This window comes from Cygnus olor, chromosome 3 (genome assembly GCF_009769625.2).
Source record: "Cygnus olor isolate bCygOlo1 chromosome 3, bCygOlo1.pri.v2, whole genome shotgun sequence".
NCBI classification, from domain to species: domain Eukaryota; kingdom Metazoa; phylum Chordata; class Aves; order Anseriformes; family Anatidae; genus Cygnus; species Cygnus olor.
In genome coordinates, this window is record NC_049171.1 from 38,881,574 (window position 1) to 38,898,430 (window position 16,857).

General features: G+C 37.2%; 1 protein-coding gene across 4 annotated transcripts in view; it reads right to left on the reverse strand.

Moving 5' to 3' along the window:
* The window catches only part of RNGTT (RNA guanylyltransferase and 5'-phosphatase), a 187,675-nt gene that overhangs the window by 125,726 nt on the left and 45,092 nt on the right, over positions 1-16,857 (reverse strand). For all 4 annotated transcript variants that reach the window (XM_040551729.1, XM_040551730.1, XM_040551731.1 and 1 more), the window contains 2 exons: positions 10,444-10,579; positions 1,846-1,917 (listed from right to left, as the gene is read on the reverse strand). In XM_040551729.1, the coding sequence (XP_040407663.1) occupies positions 1,846-1,917; positions 10,444-10,579 (208 nt within the window). The remainder of the gene's footprint in view (positions 1-1,845; positions 1,918-10,443; positions 10,580-16,857) is intronic.

Consider the following 16,857-nt stretch of genomic DNA (forward strand, 5'->3'; position numbering starts at 1 on the left):
CATCATTTCTGCTGTTTGTGAGGTAGGATTCTTCATGTTAAGTTTGGACATTTGCTACAAATGAGGGTTCCCTTCCCTCACACCCCAAAAAACTTTCACCGAAGTATTTCCGACTTATGCTGGGCCGCCCAGTCAAGCTGAACAGCATTTTATGCAAGTCTAGAAGAGTCAACGGTAGTTTAAGAAGTGGGAAATGCACTGTGTTTCAGTAACACCGTTTGTCCTGTCAGGAACACTAAAACAATTTCCTATTTCCAGAAGCTCTAACAGATACTAGCCTGTTTTTCCATGGGCTATTTAGTCACAGGCTCTGTGACTACATTTAACACCCTGCTGTGGTTTAAATCCAGCAGGCAGCTGAGCCCCACACAGCCACTCGCTCACTCCCCACCAGTGGGACAGGGGAAAGAATCAGAAAGGTGAAAGTGAGAAAATTCTGGGTTGAGATAAAGACGGTTTAATAAGAATGGGAAAAGCTGCGCCTGCAAGCAAAGCTGCATAAGGAATTCGCTTCTTCCCATCGGCAGGCAGGTGCTCAGCCATTTCCAGGAAAGCAGGCTCCATCACACGTAACGCTTCCTTGGGAAGGCAAGTGCCACAACTCCGAATGCCCTCTCATCCTTCTCCCTTCCCCTATCTATTATTGCCAAGCACAAAGTCATCCTTTGTGTACCGTACCCTTATCCAAAGGTATGGGACATCCCTTTGGTCAGCTGGGCCAGCTGTCCTGGCTGCGTCCCCCCCAGCTCCTGGTGCACTCTCAGCCTCCTCACTGGCAGGGCAGCACGCGAAGCAAGGAAGAGTCGGACACTGCGCAAGCTGTGCTCAGCAACAACTGAAACACTGGTGAATTGTCAACGCTGGTTTGGTAACAAATCCAAAACACAGCACCTTATGAGCTACTAGGAAGAAAATAACTTTATCCCAGCAAAAACCAGCACACACAAAATTATTTTAAACATTTTAAAAAGATATGTATGTATAAATTGATCCTTCCTGAAAAACATTTTCTTTTCCTTACACATAACAAGAGAAATCACCAGAAAATTTATTTCATAAGTGATAACAAGTGAAACACACTGTCAAGTTTAGTTCTTCAAATAAGCTTCAAATAGGAGACCCTTTCACAAGACCAACTTCAAATTTCACGTATATCATGACTTTGGGGGGAAAATACAATAAATTAAACAAAAAAATCTACAAAGGTAACATGCAATAGCCCTTTGATGACTTTCAAACACTTACCGTATTTGAAAGCTGCTGTAAAAAAAAAAGTTTCTCATTCTCCCCATTTTTCAACAGTTCTCTCCTGTGACCACAGTCTTGATTTCTAGCTGTCAAAATAGGCTTCTCCTTTTCCACAACATTTTTCTTTCTCACCTATTTGCCCTACAGCCAGCATAAACAGGAGAGTCTGCTGTTGAGCACAACTATCAGAGAACCAGATGCCTGGTTTCAAAGAGAAATTTGAGAAACGGGTGATGGAGTAGCCTAGCAAGGAGCACTGTGATGCTCGGGTAACATGTATGCCACTGACAGGCTAGCTTTTCCATCCACTCCCAATTTTCACTGTCTCTATACTTCAGACACGTTCCAGAAATGGGAAATTTTCACACAGTCTTTAGCAGACTGTTTCAAACCACCACCACATGGAAATGAATCAATGCCTATTAGAAGGCTGCTTTCGATCTTAATTCTGATGCACTGCATTTTATTGACCTGCAAAATACCCAGACACTTTTGGTGCTTAGGTTTATTCTCAAGCTCTTAATAATACAGATAAGATTAAAACAGAAATGAGAATCAATAACTAATGATAAAACCAATAAAACCAAAAGTACTTACATTAAACTTAATAATGTCATATATCAAGTACCGAGGAACAACCTGTCCGTTAACCTTGTCAATGATCATTTCCTAAAACAAACAAAAAGACATTTAGGTTTATCTCATGAATACAAAAAGAAGTCAGCACATTTATAGCTAGCATTTATATCTGTAAGCATGATGTAATCAAATAATGGCGGCATTTTTATTATCAAAAATATTTTACAGTATGTCAGCATTATAGAAGTATTATTGCCCTAAATGCCTCATGAAGCATTCAGCAAAAAGCCAAGGAGCTGTCCTAAGGTTCCACGTTTTGATCTGGAACATTTACCCATTAGTTTCTCCACAGCTTTCAAAATCATTACTTTCCTTGAGAGAATAATGTGTTTTTAAAAACCTCAGTAAGAAACGCAATCCTAAGTGAACTAACCACCTTTGGAAATCTCCCCTACAAGGAGAACTGGTAAACAAGCTAAGAACAAGCATTACCATCCATTTTCTATGTTCAGCTTGGGTCTTTTCACATTAGCTGTGTTCTAAGCAGCAGTGACAAGTGCAATTTGTTTGAACGTTGCATTGTGACTCAGCAGTAGGGTTCCTTCAAATGGAAATATCACAGATAGTACCGCTATCACATGAAACTAGTTCCAATTCAATATATACTGGTAATCCACCTTGAAAATACGTCAGCAAGGAGAAAGTCTATTAATGATCACCATACAATAAATACATATACCTTAAATGCTGATACTTAAATCTGTGCTCAGACTTGTGATATGAATTAGACAAGGTTTATTAGCTTATTAAACTAATACAAATTATTTAGTTTCATGTAAATTAGTCATGATTGAAAGTGGTTAACAGTCAACCAATTGGTAAATCTTTCTCAAGCACAACTTTGAAATATTCACTTCGCTAAATACTATGCGTCTTCCTCCATCCTGCTCTCCACCACCCAATTATTGGTTATTAAGATACTTGTATCTACTAAGGACTTTTTGCTGCCAACAAAAAATTAAAATTCCAAATTCACACACATGACATGAAACAATAGGAGAAGATAAAAATATTTCACTGTAACATGATGAAAACAAAGCTATGTGCTCAATAATTAATTGAAGAGAACTTTACATCAACTCAAATTCATATAAATGTTTCCTGCTAGTTCAATAACATTTTTGCTTTACAACCTTGTAACTTCTCTCAGAATCCCTAACTTCTACAAAGTAAACTTTAACAAGATTTTCATTGTAAGATTAATTTTAAGTCTGTACACATACCAAACTTCTTGAATTGTACCTAGAATTTAATCACATTTGGCTTTAAAAAAATAAGCAGTTTTAAAATGTAAATTTGTCTCGAAGTAAATACAAAGCTTGAGGCATTTAAAGCTTAACTAGAAAACTCAAACCTATTGTTCTCAAATAACAATAGGGAAGCAGAAGTTGGCTACTTTTTTCTTTTTTTTTTTAATCTCATCTTTTATAAACTGAATACAGAAATGGAGATTGTTTTGTCATGGCCAAGACCGAAAGATACTCTGAATGACTAATCTGAATGATGCAAAGCTAGCATTTGTATACAAAACCCTGAAAACATGCCAGGGCCTGGTATGAAAGGATTTTATGTCTAATTTTCCAAAATCTAGATCTCTGGATATTCTTTTTAAGACTAATTGTAAAATACAGCCAAGGGGACCATGCGTGATCTTTAAGTTTTCTTTGGGATGTTTAGTTTTAACACAGAATTAAATTTAAGAACAAAACCTCTTCTCTACTTCAGACACATATAAACCTTTTCAACCCTATTGCAGGTTAGACCAGCCTCTTGCCACATCTCCGTTTCTTTTCTTCCTCCTCCTCCCTGCCTCTTTTTCTCTTTTCAGATCCTGACTGAAATCCCAACTACCAAACACACGGTAACACAATATGCTTCAGTAGTAGAGATGACAAATTCCTGCCTTGCTCATCTCCATCATGACACCAGTGTTGGCTGCTCCATTAGTTACGCCAATATAACTGTCATAAGGCAAAAGCTGCAATGTGATCATAAGAATGATTCAGATTAAAAGTACTCTAACACATCATTATTTAAGACTCTGATTTCAGAGTCTTTCTTGAAATTGTAAGAATTGAAAAACACCTCAGGGATTAGATCTCAGAAGCAAGTTCATGGAAATATGAACTATTTGAAGAACTCAAATTCAAACTCACTCATTTTGATCTGATTAATAACCTGACACTATAAGGCTATATTTAAGCCGATTTCTAGGTAACTAAAAACTTAAAATGAAAAACATTCACATGGCAACATAATAGAACATGAAACTATTCACAAGACACAGCTGCATCCGTGCACTGCCTTCTATGTATCCTGTGTAGGTTTACAGGCACTGTGGTGTGTTTCCATATTACCACTGCTAGGAAATCTGATTTTTACCACTTGTCCATTGGCTGCCACTTTAGATACTTGCTTAACCTGCAGGTTTGCAGAACAAGCTCCAATGGCCAGTTTCTTTAATGTAATCTGGAAAACTGTGCTGGTGTTAATCTTCTTTTCTGATGCTGCGGCGCACACTTTTACAGCATATTAGAAACAACAACTGTGCTAAAAGCACTGAGCTGGACACGAACCAAAAAGAACGATGCTGGACTGACAGCTCAGGGAACTCCCCATCTTTCCATGAACAGCTTATTTAGCAAGCAACTTGGACTTAAAATAATCCAAAATTTAATCACAAATCAAAGGATATCATCTTACCAGTAACATACAGAACGTACAGTTAGTTGAAACAGAGTATGAAGTCAGATCCAATCACACATCTGTTTATTGCTCCTTTTCCTCTTATCCCTTGCCTTTTCCTTTATCCATTTACCTTCAATACAATTCTAGCCACTGCTGTCTTTTAGGAATATAAAGAGCTTTAAAAAAAAATCTATACTGCACAAGGTGCCAGTTTTTGCAAACTCAACAAGTTGTAAGCTGTGCCATTCCTGACAGAGCTTACAAATACGTGAGGTCTGTATTGACACAGAAACGTACAAGGTTCTCACCCTACAGTGACTGCAGTTCTGCAGGACGTCTTCACCAGTGTGCATTGCTTCCTGTGTTCACGCGCCCAGTAAGTTTTAAATTAAAGCTCTAGGAGAGCCACATCCATCTAGGATGTCACGTGTCAGGTACTCCACCAAAAGGACATAAAGGGCAGAGTGACTGAAACCTTCCATTTATTTGACTTGAAGACAAGGAGGGTTCAAGGATGCCACAAGAGGCGTCTGAGATTGATATACATTTATAATACATGACAGCACGTATGCCTATACCACTGTTGCCGTTTTAAAATTTAAGTAATAAAAGATGACAGCCTTAAATGCTTGGAAAAAAACAGATGTGCGTGTTTTCTTTTAGTACTTTTTCTAAGAAAGTCCTCACCCAGCTGAATTTTACTGGATGTTCTGCCACACTTGTGAGCAGTTTTGAACACCAGATGTTTTGCTCACAAACACAGATGACTGACAGTTAGTTTTATTTGTGAAATGATGGGAATATCCTGACAGCTCAGAGATCACATCTTATCTCATTAGTTGAAAAAAACTTTTTAATACACTTAGATGCTGTATATTTAAAATGAGCCCTTGTTCACAAAAATATTAAATAGCAATTCAAAGGAAGAAAATATTTCAAGCCTAAGGACACCTCTGCATTTTCTACTAAATTGTTCCAAAGCTATGTACAATATCAAAAAACTTATTGGAAGTAACTAGCTTTCTTGCACAGCAGCCAAAACCCTTGATGCACTTCATTTATTCCCTCAGACAGTGGTAAGGAGACCAAACACTTGGCTTTCTAAAGGAATACCTCATATTATGCTAGTCACCTGTAGGTAGTGTTCATATTAGTTTCAATGAGCTTTGCAGAAAACTTTCTTCCATGCCAGAGGAATAAACACAACTGAAGAACTGGAGATGAGCACGAAGTACTGCAGAAAATCTCTCATCACCCAAGATGTAATTGATCACAGTAAGAACTGCTTGCAAGTAATTTCAGCTTGAAGTGAACCCTAAACGCATTTGAGATTCTCAAAGACAACTGCATGAAAGGCTTACATCAGAAGCCTTAAAGCAAGTTAAGAGTTCGCTGAATTCATGGAAATCACCTTTACCAAAGTGACAAAGACCATTGTCACTCAAAGCAAGTTGGAGAGACGACTTAATCTTTTGTATTCTGAACACATGCAACTGTTTCACTGCATAGCACTGATGAGTTAGAATTCATCTGTTTTCTTTTCTTCCTTCTTATACTTTCAAGGATTAATGCAAAGCAATGCCATTTGGGCACTTCATTCTATACCATCATTCTCTGAAAGTAAAACAGCTACTTCAAGGACAGTAAGTATGAACTACTTCAACCTGTAATTAAAGAATTAATTCCAACAGTACTAATTAGCAAAATATGTTAATGCAAAAAAAAAATTCTTCACATAGACTAAGAAAGAAGTCATGCATATATTCAGAGTAAAGGAACAGTTATGAAAATTATCTTTTGGCATGAACATTAAAGAAATATTGAATTTCAAAGTTAAGCTTGTGACACTTCAAACAGTAAACAAGTTCTAGTATCAAACCTGTTGAAAGGAATTGCAATTGAAAAGAAATATATTCCAAACTTTTATTATTATTATTATTTAACTGATCACACAAATTAATTTAAAAGTCTGCACTATGAAAGTATTTATCCATCAAAAGATTTTAGTTTTATCTCAAGGTGCATTATTCAACCAAGACTTCATTTCATTTTGCTTTTTACTTCACAAAAAAAAGGAAAAAAAATCACTAATTTTATGCCAAGAGTAAAATATTCAAATATTTAACAATCGAACTTTTACAAAGCAACAAATTAAGTGGTTAGAGCTCATACCCTAGGTAACTGTGAATATGTGATGCAACTAATGACTGACTGTAAATTCTTTCAACTTCATTTATTCTTAAGAGACAAACTATAAATATGGGAGTCACAAAATGCCAGATCAGAACCCCTCTCCTATGCCTCACAGTCACTGCCACATTTACATAGACATCAATGCGTGTGCTCCCGTCATCCACCATATGCATATTACCCCACCTTAGTAAATCACCTGTTTTAAGACACAGAAGAGAAAAGCAATGCCCCTGAGGAACTATTGAAATAATCCTTTCCAAAGACTTCCTAATAAACCAATTGCTACAAAACAATGACAGCAAACTATTTGCTCCTTTACGATTCTGTGGGAAGAGACAATGAAGTCAAAGGCAACCTATAATTTAACTCTGAGATAGATGACTTGCCTAACTGCAGCCTGAAAACTTCATCCTATGTGTAGTAATTAGTAATAAGGTGCAGCTCTTACTTCATGAAGTCTTCATTTCTAATAAAACTCTGAGTCACTTTCCTCAGCAGGAAAGCACTGCACAATTCAAGGTGCCCATAAGGAAAACAAAGGCATCATATGGACAGAACGTATTTTACAGCTCATTCTTCGCTGGTTTATGACCAGAATAATATGAAATATATTTGTGCAGTAAGCTTTAAATTCTCAAAAACATCTGAAATCTTTCCCTAACTTATCAATTCTTCCTGTATCTCCTCCAGTGGCAGTCTGGCATTGTAATTTTCCTTCTTAAAGGGCAATTCAGTAGATTTTCTTCCTGACACTATTAAGATCCTTCCCAGACTCAGGTCCTACAGAAAAGTACACTTTATTCTGTGCATCGGCTGATCATTATTAGTAAGATGATTCTGCACACAGATCTTTATCCAATATAAATAAAAATCTCAAATCCTCTCCTTTCTATCTCAACTTTTATATGTACCTTCTTTTGATCTCCTTTTTCTCTATAAGCATCCACTGAAGTTATTTCATGAACTCCAGATCTTGTTTATTTCTATTAAATTGCTTCAGCCTGCTAGCCAACAACAACTGAAGATTTTAATTAATGTGAAAAAGCATAAATTTCCTTTTAAAGATATCGTTGGTTTAAAGCTAACTGGATGTTCACCTCATCTCAAAACATCTGTCATTTCAACAAGTTTAACTGCTTGTTAAATATGATTTAATAAACTATAGCTACGGACTACACTTCCCCCTCCCCTCTGCCCCCCAGTCCTGGTATAGTAAATTACCTTAATAAAGCATTGCACTTTATTTAGCCGTGCAGGTTGAAAAAAACAACAGCTTCAGAAGAGCAAGCTCCAATTTTTTCCTCATGCTTCCCTGTACGCTTATAGAGCCAACACTTTCCTCTTTCAATACAACCTTTGGATACTCCTTCACAATCACAGCTAAAGGGTGAGGGAAAAGAATAAGAGAGCCCAAACCCGTAACTCTCAAGCGTTTTGGAGAGTGGTGAGCTGAGCACTGTTACTCCCACTGACTGTCCTCTCACCTGATGTAAGAGGTCAGTGCAAGCAGAGCCCCAAAACACGTCCTGACAGAGTGCTCATCCTGTTCACCCCATGGGCGACAATGGGCACACCACTGAAAAAACCACCTAAGTGTACTGACTACAGGCAATTTCAGCAAGGGATTCACCCGCAGTTTCAGAAGCTTTGCTATCATCCACAAACATTGTTTGGGTTAGGAATTAATAATTCCTAGATAGGAAGAATAGGAGGAACTCTCTTCAACAAAAGAGGATTGCAGCATATGGACATTGGCAAGCCGTTGCTTTTCTCAAGAGCCTTAGAGAAAGAAAAAATAGTACCAGTCTTACCCCAACAGTATGGAGCCTAATGTATGCCATTAAGAATATTTTGAAGTATGTGGTTAGGAACCTGTCTGGCTGTAGAGGCTCCTTCCAGACATGACAGCTTCTGCAACCCCTTCTGAGCTGAGAACATCCCATTTACCACAGTATGCTCTCAATTTTTCAGTAAAGCAAAGGCAGTGGGAAGTATTCCATTATCTGCTTCTCTGCCTCTTGGACAGTATGTTGCCCCTTGCAATAATTCTCCTCACACAGAATCAAAGGATCACAGCATATCCTGAGTTGGAAAGGACCCACAAGGGCCACCGAGTCCAACTCCTGGCTCCACACAGGACCACCCAAAAATCAGACTCTATGTCTGAGAGCGTCGTCCAAACGCTTCCTGAATTTCAGCAGGCTCGGTGCCCCGCTCACTGCCCTGGGGAGCCTGTCCCAGTGCCCGACCACCCTCTGGGTGCAGAACCTTTCCCTAACACCCAGCCTGACCCTCCCCTGTCCCAGCTCCATGCCGTTCCCCCGGGTCCTGTCGCTGTCCCCAGAGAACAGAGCTCAGCGCCTGCCCCTCCGCTCCCCTCGTGAGAGAGCTACAGGCCACCATGAGGCCTCCCCTCAGTCTCCTAAATAAACCAAGGCTGAACAAACCAAGTGATTTTAGCTGTCTGACTCTTATGTCATCCCCTCTAGGCCCTTCACCATCTTCATAGCCCTCCTTTGGACACTTCCTAACACCTCCGTGGCCTTTTTACACTGTGGCGCCCCAAACTGCACACAGTGCTAAAGGTGAGGCCGCACCAGCACAGAGCAGAGCAGGACAGTCACTACCCTCAGCCAGCTAGCAATGCTGTGCCTGATGCACAGATTCGATTTACATACGCTTCCCATGTGTAGTCAATAAGACATGCCATACACAGAAGTGACATTTCAAGGATACTGACAACAAAGGCCTGAGAAAGGAAAGAAAGTAACAATGAGAATGACAATATGGCCCTCCGCATGTGAAAGGTGCACTGAGCTTCAGAAGACCAACATAGAAGATCAACTCAGATATTCAGCATTTTACCAAGCAAGAGAGACAGCAAGGTAGAACAACTCCACTGCTACTGAAACACGATAGGAAAGTGCATTCATATACTAAACACCTGCCAGGGTAGAAGAACTAATGCCGTTCTTTTCTTCTGCTAAAACAGGGAGGTCAAGAAAGGAATATTCTCTTCTTGTGGCTACCGTTCTGAAAAGCTTAGCAATTAAGAACACTCCAGGAGAGCTTTTTAACAAATACAGAGGTTTTACAGCTTGTTTTACAACTAGCTAACAAAGTTCATTAGCACATTTACATAATCTAAATTAGCATGACTACTTAGAAATGTTTCAAACAACTAAACCATTTCTAAATTAGTCAGTAATTCAAATTAGTTGAAAATTGAGATGACAGAAGCAAAAACATAAGTTTACAAGTCTATCAAAATATCAAAATTTTATCAAATTTTACAAATATTTACATTAATCGGGTTAAATTCACTATGTTTACTGAATCAAAACAAAGCTATAATGAGAGATGATGTTCTGCATTTATTTCTTTAGATTCTTTTCAAGCTTTTTCTCATACTCAGAGAATGTCATCTCAATACCTTGATTTATTTCAAAGACAAGTAAACAGCTCCCCCCAGAGCAGTTATCATTGCTATTCTGTAGATAAAAAGTGGCTTATGAACAGTGTGATTTCCACATTCAGCCAGTGGCTGAATCTATTACTCCTAAATCCCATGATTCACTGATCCAAGCCTAAAAAACTTGGTGCTGTTTCTGAAAAAAAAAACAAAACAACCAAACTGCTGAAATCATTAGAATTATTATACAGTATGCTCCTTACCCCATCTAGAAGAGTGTTTGTTAGATGTGTGCGAAGATCTTTGCGAAACGGAAATTCCAGATTAGATACGTGAAAAATTGAATTGTCTCGATCAATCATATAAACTTCATTCTTGCCATCAACAAGCATCATGTACCTGCAATGACAATGTTAAGATATTAAAGATGCATCCTCTAAATCTATTTAATTTATCGTGTTAAAAAACAATCCTGACAGATGTTATGAGAGCGCATTTAGAAAGGAACATTTTATAGTTTAAAATTTAAACTTATTGCTTCAAAAAAGCAGTTAGTTTGATCCAACTATCACCAAGCAAGTTTAGAATAAAAGTTCAAAATATACCTACAAGAAGGTCACTGTGTAAAGATAAAATTAAAATCTATCAAAAAGAATAGAGATTTCAAAATACTCTAAGAAATGCATGAGGCTAATTCAGTTAGATTTAACTAAAAAATCTTTCACTCCAATTTTTCTTTATTGAGTGGGCAAGAACTTTACCCATTATAAATTTGTAAAGCTTAATTCAAAGAAACATCTTTTCCTGACTATCCAACCCTGCAGTATTACAAAGTCTCAGCCAGATATCAAGCCTCTTTTCATTAAAGCACTAGGAAGTTTAGACAAGGCACATTCTTCTGTCACCGTACACATAAAGAAAACCCCAAAGCATGCTGTGCTATCACAAGCAATTTGTGAGCTTGGTTCAGATGCAAACATCCAAATTTTCTTAAAAAAAAAAATCCTTACGTTATGACAGCACTTGGCAGCCCAAGTCAAGAATTTAAGACCTCTTTGTGCTAAACCCACAGAAGATTGTTCTAATCTTATACAGTTTACGTTCCGTATACAATGAAAAACAGTGAACTGAAAGTCAAAGATGACAGGAGTTTCATCATCCACACCAAAATACTTTGAAACAGAGAAGGCATATTTTGAAGTCTCCTTTCAGCAAAGAACTTTGCATACACGTAGAAGTCCTCAAATACACTAACTGTGCTGTGAAGGGTAGAAACATTACTTCCCATAATTCAACTAATTCTCCTTGGGCAGACCTGGTTCTGAAGAAATAACGAGTTATCAGCAGTTCTTTCTATAATTCACCATTGCTCTTACAAGTAATGCCCACAGGATTTCTGCTGTCAAAACAAAGCAGCAAGCATCCCCCAGAAACCCTTCAGGTGCTTGGTCTACACAGGCAGCTCAGCTGTTGCCAGCACAGATCCCACCTCTAGAAATCAGTCAATCTGATTACAGGAGCACAGATTCATCCATGCAGCTTAAATACATACTTTCTTCCAGTGTTATGACTACAATCGTAACACTATAGATCAGCTTAACCAATATTTCTCCACAGTACTTCGAGACGTTGTGTGCGTTGCACAAAAATAAAGGTGATATGTAGGAGCAGAAAAACTAAAGTCGCTGGGAGAGATGGGAGTAGATTAAATTAATGCAACTTCAAGAGAACCAAAAGCTGTACAAGATGCTCTATGAAAAAAATAATTCAATATATACCTTTTAACTAGATGACTTGATGCCAGTTCTTTAGAAGCACGAATAACTGACAGACAAGATTAGTTCTTCGAACCACATAAATTTACTCAAAACTAATTATAAAGAGCAGGTTGTGTTTTTCTCAAAAATTAAAGAAACCATGGGTAGGGAGGAAGAGGTATGTAAGTAAAGGTAAAAAATTATGTACACTATTTTTAATTTAAGTAAGCTTAACTGACCATCTCCACCACACTTACATATTCTTCACTCTCTTAAGCACAAGCTTTCATTGTAATTTGCCTCAATGAGAAGTTAGCTTCGGAAGCAAGTTCTAATACTTCAAAAGATATAGCACTTACAAAAGCAATAGTTGTCATCCTTACAAATGTGATGCAGTACAAGGTCTTAGGACTGCTTTAAAAAAAACAGTTAAAAGGTTCATTTTCAGCCATCTATAACATCTACAGGTTCAGAAGACATACAGAAGGTTTCATAGAAATGTTAGTCGAACATCAAAAGAAATATTAACAGAACCACTTTCTCTAGGTCTTTCACTCAAAATCTATGGAGATTTACTTAAAATCGGGATAGATCCCCAATTACTGTTGGGATTCCTGCTATTTCAAACCACGACACTAACATTACATCTCCTCTCTCATAATCTCTTTTTCAACTGTTTCATTTTTAGGTGTTTATATCACATTCTAAACAGCAGGAAAAATACAGGACTTAAGGATTGCACACAAAGGATTTCCAATCAAAGGGCACAAGAAATCACAATTATACCTTACTTTAGAGAGCAAGTGAGAAAGCATGCACTTTGAAGACAAAAAAAAATTGGTCTCATGACAATAAATGAGCCTAATGTAGACCATTTGTATGGATCTCATGATAATTTAGTTGCACTTACCAGCTACAGAAGACCTGCTGTGCAGGAGCAAGGCATTAGACTGACTCAGATACGTGAGTTTTGAAAAGTTTTGGTTTGTTGTTTTTTTTTTTTCCTCCTTTTAATGCTAGAAGACTGAAAACATTCCCCCCAGTTTAATAAATTAATTTACAGATTTAATATATTCAGTCATAGCAAGGAAACACAGGCATACACAGCACATTAATGTTTTACTTACTGCAAACTAGAGCTGAAAACAAATTAAGGAAACAGAAGAAATCTATTGCATTATCTAATCCATCACCTTGACACAGAAAATTTCCAAATTACAAACATCCATGCTGAAGTCTATCTTTGAACTGTTTCCACAACTGCCTTTGGAAACACCTTGTTTCAAACATATCTCACAATATTCATCTATCTTCTCTCTGTGAATTTCTCTTTAGTGAGAAGGGCTAAGCACATTCTCTTTGTTTTAGAGCACAGGCTATATAAACTATACGAACTTGTACTCTCTCTGTACAGCAGATTGTATCTAAATGATCATCACATTCACTTTAATTATCAAAGCTTTCTCAAAACAGGAAAACACCAGTTATTTCAGAGTTATTTTAAATCAGCTTGTAGTTTTGAGGGAAAGCTGTGCCACACATTCCTTTGCACAAATATACATTAAAAGTTCAGGTAATTATATTATTATTATATTGTTATCTCAACCCAACAAAAGGGACAAAGCTACCCCTGAATTCCTAATCCACGAGTAAGAGAAAAGCTCGATATAGTGAAGAGCAAGTCTCCAAAACCTTAAAGGCTTTAAAATTTTAGAAATCAAACTTTATTAAAATCAACCCACCAGCTAGCAAATGCATAAAACTTGGCTCAAAAGCTCAAGCTAGGAATATCTTATGTATCTTAATGGTTACAACCAGTAAGTATTAACCTTAACTAGGAAAACAATCAGCACAAGCAAAAAAAATTTTTAGATCACCATTTCTTGTTTTTCCATTTTAGCACTGACAGGAAAAACTACCTGTAAAAATCAGTTATAAAAAAGTAACACATACCAATGGCCACCAAACACCCAGGATCACACACTTAACAGTACCATTTTTTGGTTTCTAAGAAAAAAATTCATTTTGCTCCTAAACTATATAACCAGCCAGCAAGTTAACTCAAGCAACTTACTTTTGTCTGGCATTCCATTTATAGCAGGATATTGTGCAACCGTTTTTCATAGTTGGACCTTGTTAAGTGAAGTGAAAGATTTGAGGAATCTTTCACGTCCCTGGATCCACTTTGTTGAGAAATTCCTCCTAAAGACAACTAAAATTAATTGCACATCCCAAAGCTAATGATATCCGCTATCAAACTGGAAAGTTCTGTGCAACAATTTCAAGCTTTTAAACAGCACTAGCACACAGAGAGGGTATGTGTGGCTGGGTATTTCCCCCCCCCAAAAAAATTGTTTTAAACTTGATTTTAGTTCTACCTCAATGCTAAGAATAAATACCAGTCCTTAATAGACTCAGTAAAAGACTTCGTTAATTTAGAGCAGGATTTTATGGATCATCTGCTCTCCTGTTGTGCAACACACATGAAAAAGAGCAGCAATGCTGCCAAGAGGAAAGGTAGGTTTAAAATATATTTATGCTTTTAGGAACTTGCTATATTTTAGGCAATGTATGGTAATGCTAACAGCAATTAACCAAAAGCAAGGCCAAAATTAGAATTCACATTTGCAACAAAACATCGCATTTCTCTGATTAAAACTAAGCTATGAAATCATCCATTTCTTTAAGTCTCTCTTGTGCCTCAAATCCATCTGTTTTGATTACGAGCTCACATGACAACAGAAGTGACCTATTCCACCGCCTAAAAGCTGTAGAGGATTCAGTGGCTGGGATGGCAGCTGGTTTCTTTATGAAGGGCTGTTATCCTATTGCAAAGCTAGTCTAAGGAGTGTTCAAGATGCATTATACATACCCAGAATATTTTTGTACAGTATAAAGACAACTTTAATCCACATAATAATCTTGCAGGTGTCAAATACAGGAATATTTTTCAGCAAATCAGCTACAAATACTTGCTTCTTCCTGTATTTGGTACCCTTACCCACAGGTAATTTAGCCTATAAAAGTCAGTATCTTTATTCAACTAACAATAACCAAAACTAAGTTAAATAATTCCTTAGGCCTTCCATTAAAACTTATAAGAAGTTTTTAAGACTGCCTAAAGAGTTTTGTTTCTTTGAGTTTAAAAGTTAGGTATTTCAAATATCCAGAGAAGAAATTCAGTGTCACTGTGACTACAGAAAGCATGACTTGAGAAAAGCGTGGACAAATTAACTTGATGTAAATAAAATAAATACTCTATACATAAAAACTCTGAATCTGTTCCAAACAACAATTCATCAAAATATTAATCATTAACAACATTAGATAGAAGAAATCTGGTCAAGGATGGACTGACAACTCACAACTCTTATGAGTAGCTGATAACTGAAAATGTACAAAAAGCAAACGAGCTACACAACCACACCAAGGTTTTGGTCAAATTGAATTTATTAATTAATGAGATTTTTTTCTATTTTTCTTTTCTAAGTGAAAAGGTGTAAGTTCACACGTTTAACGTCAGGCTTCAAATTTTCTCCACACACTTCAAGCTTTCTTGTAGAAATCTTGTAGGCTGCTGGTCAGTACATTTCTGAACATTACCTGGATGTGTCCTAACAGCTGATGTTTAAAGAAGTTAATTAAGGTATTAGCATCACCAGCACTCACACCAGAATGCAGAGAAAGCCTCTTGGCAGCACCACATTGGCAAAGAAAGAATAATGTCCATTTCTCAAATACGTTCAATAGGAACTAACATGGCATACAGGAGCTTAATTGCCTTGTATTGTATTGCATACTGTGAACACTACTTACTATTACAGCTGTACGTTTATTACTAATTATTTCCATTGTGTGAGCACCCGAAAAGCTCCAATTAGGAAGGAGGCCCTATTGTATTAGATTCCCTGCAAGTACACAAGATGACACGGTCCTGTATCAGACAGCTCAGTATGAATTTAAAACAAGGCAAGTGAATAAAGAGCAAGACTGGAGCAACAATAGAAGAGTAAAGACAGAACTGGTCATTTACCTTTGGTGACTATACATAAAACTGGAGAATCGTGTTTGAATGACAAACATCATCTCTCCAAACTGCCAATCTACCCACTACAAACCAACCAATTTTCATTGCAGCAAAAGTTCTGACAAGTGAGTTAAAGAAAAAAGGGTCACAGTGTCCACACGGATTAATCTCACCAGCAGATAAAATATCTGCATTCATAGAAATCATAAAATCTAAAGTTTCATTAAAACCTTTTTTTCCACTCATTTCTGGTCCTGAGGCAAGGTTCATTACTAATTCTAATCAGACCTTAGTAGTAACAAGATGATTCAAGAAAACGGGATGAAAATTTCATAGGAAAAAATTACATCTCTTGGCATTAGACAGGCAGATCTCCAAAGCACTTACTAGCGTATAATAACTTTAATCTTTAAACTTTAAAGAATGTCAACCACCAAACATCATCTTGAAAAGTTCTCTTCAGAAATCAATTACTTCTAGCACGTCCAAGTAAAGGCAATTGTTTCAAAGGCCCAGGTTTGCCTTCACATATCCTCTTCATGCAGTCCACATCAGTTGGGCATAAAATACATGTTAGAAGAACGATTTTATTAAAATTCCATTTTTAGTTTTTGTTGTGGTGGTGGTTTTTACACAGTCCCATGGCTGACTCAAGCTATATTGAAAATAAGTTAAAAATTCACTTTTCTACTTCATATGGATGTTTAGTATTTTTCACCATTAAATTTTGAAGTACCCTTTGTGAAAATATTATTTGTGCCAAAATACAGCAAATTACTTAGTTCCCCTCGATCTACAGTCAGGAACAAGAGCAGAACCACATCTCCAAACCCAATACTGCATTCACCAGAGCGTGCTGCCTCATTCCTCTTTCCCAGCCGATTAGCACCGAC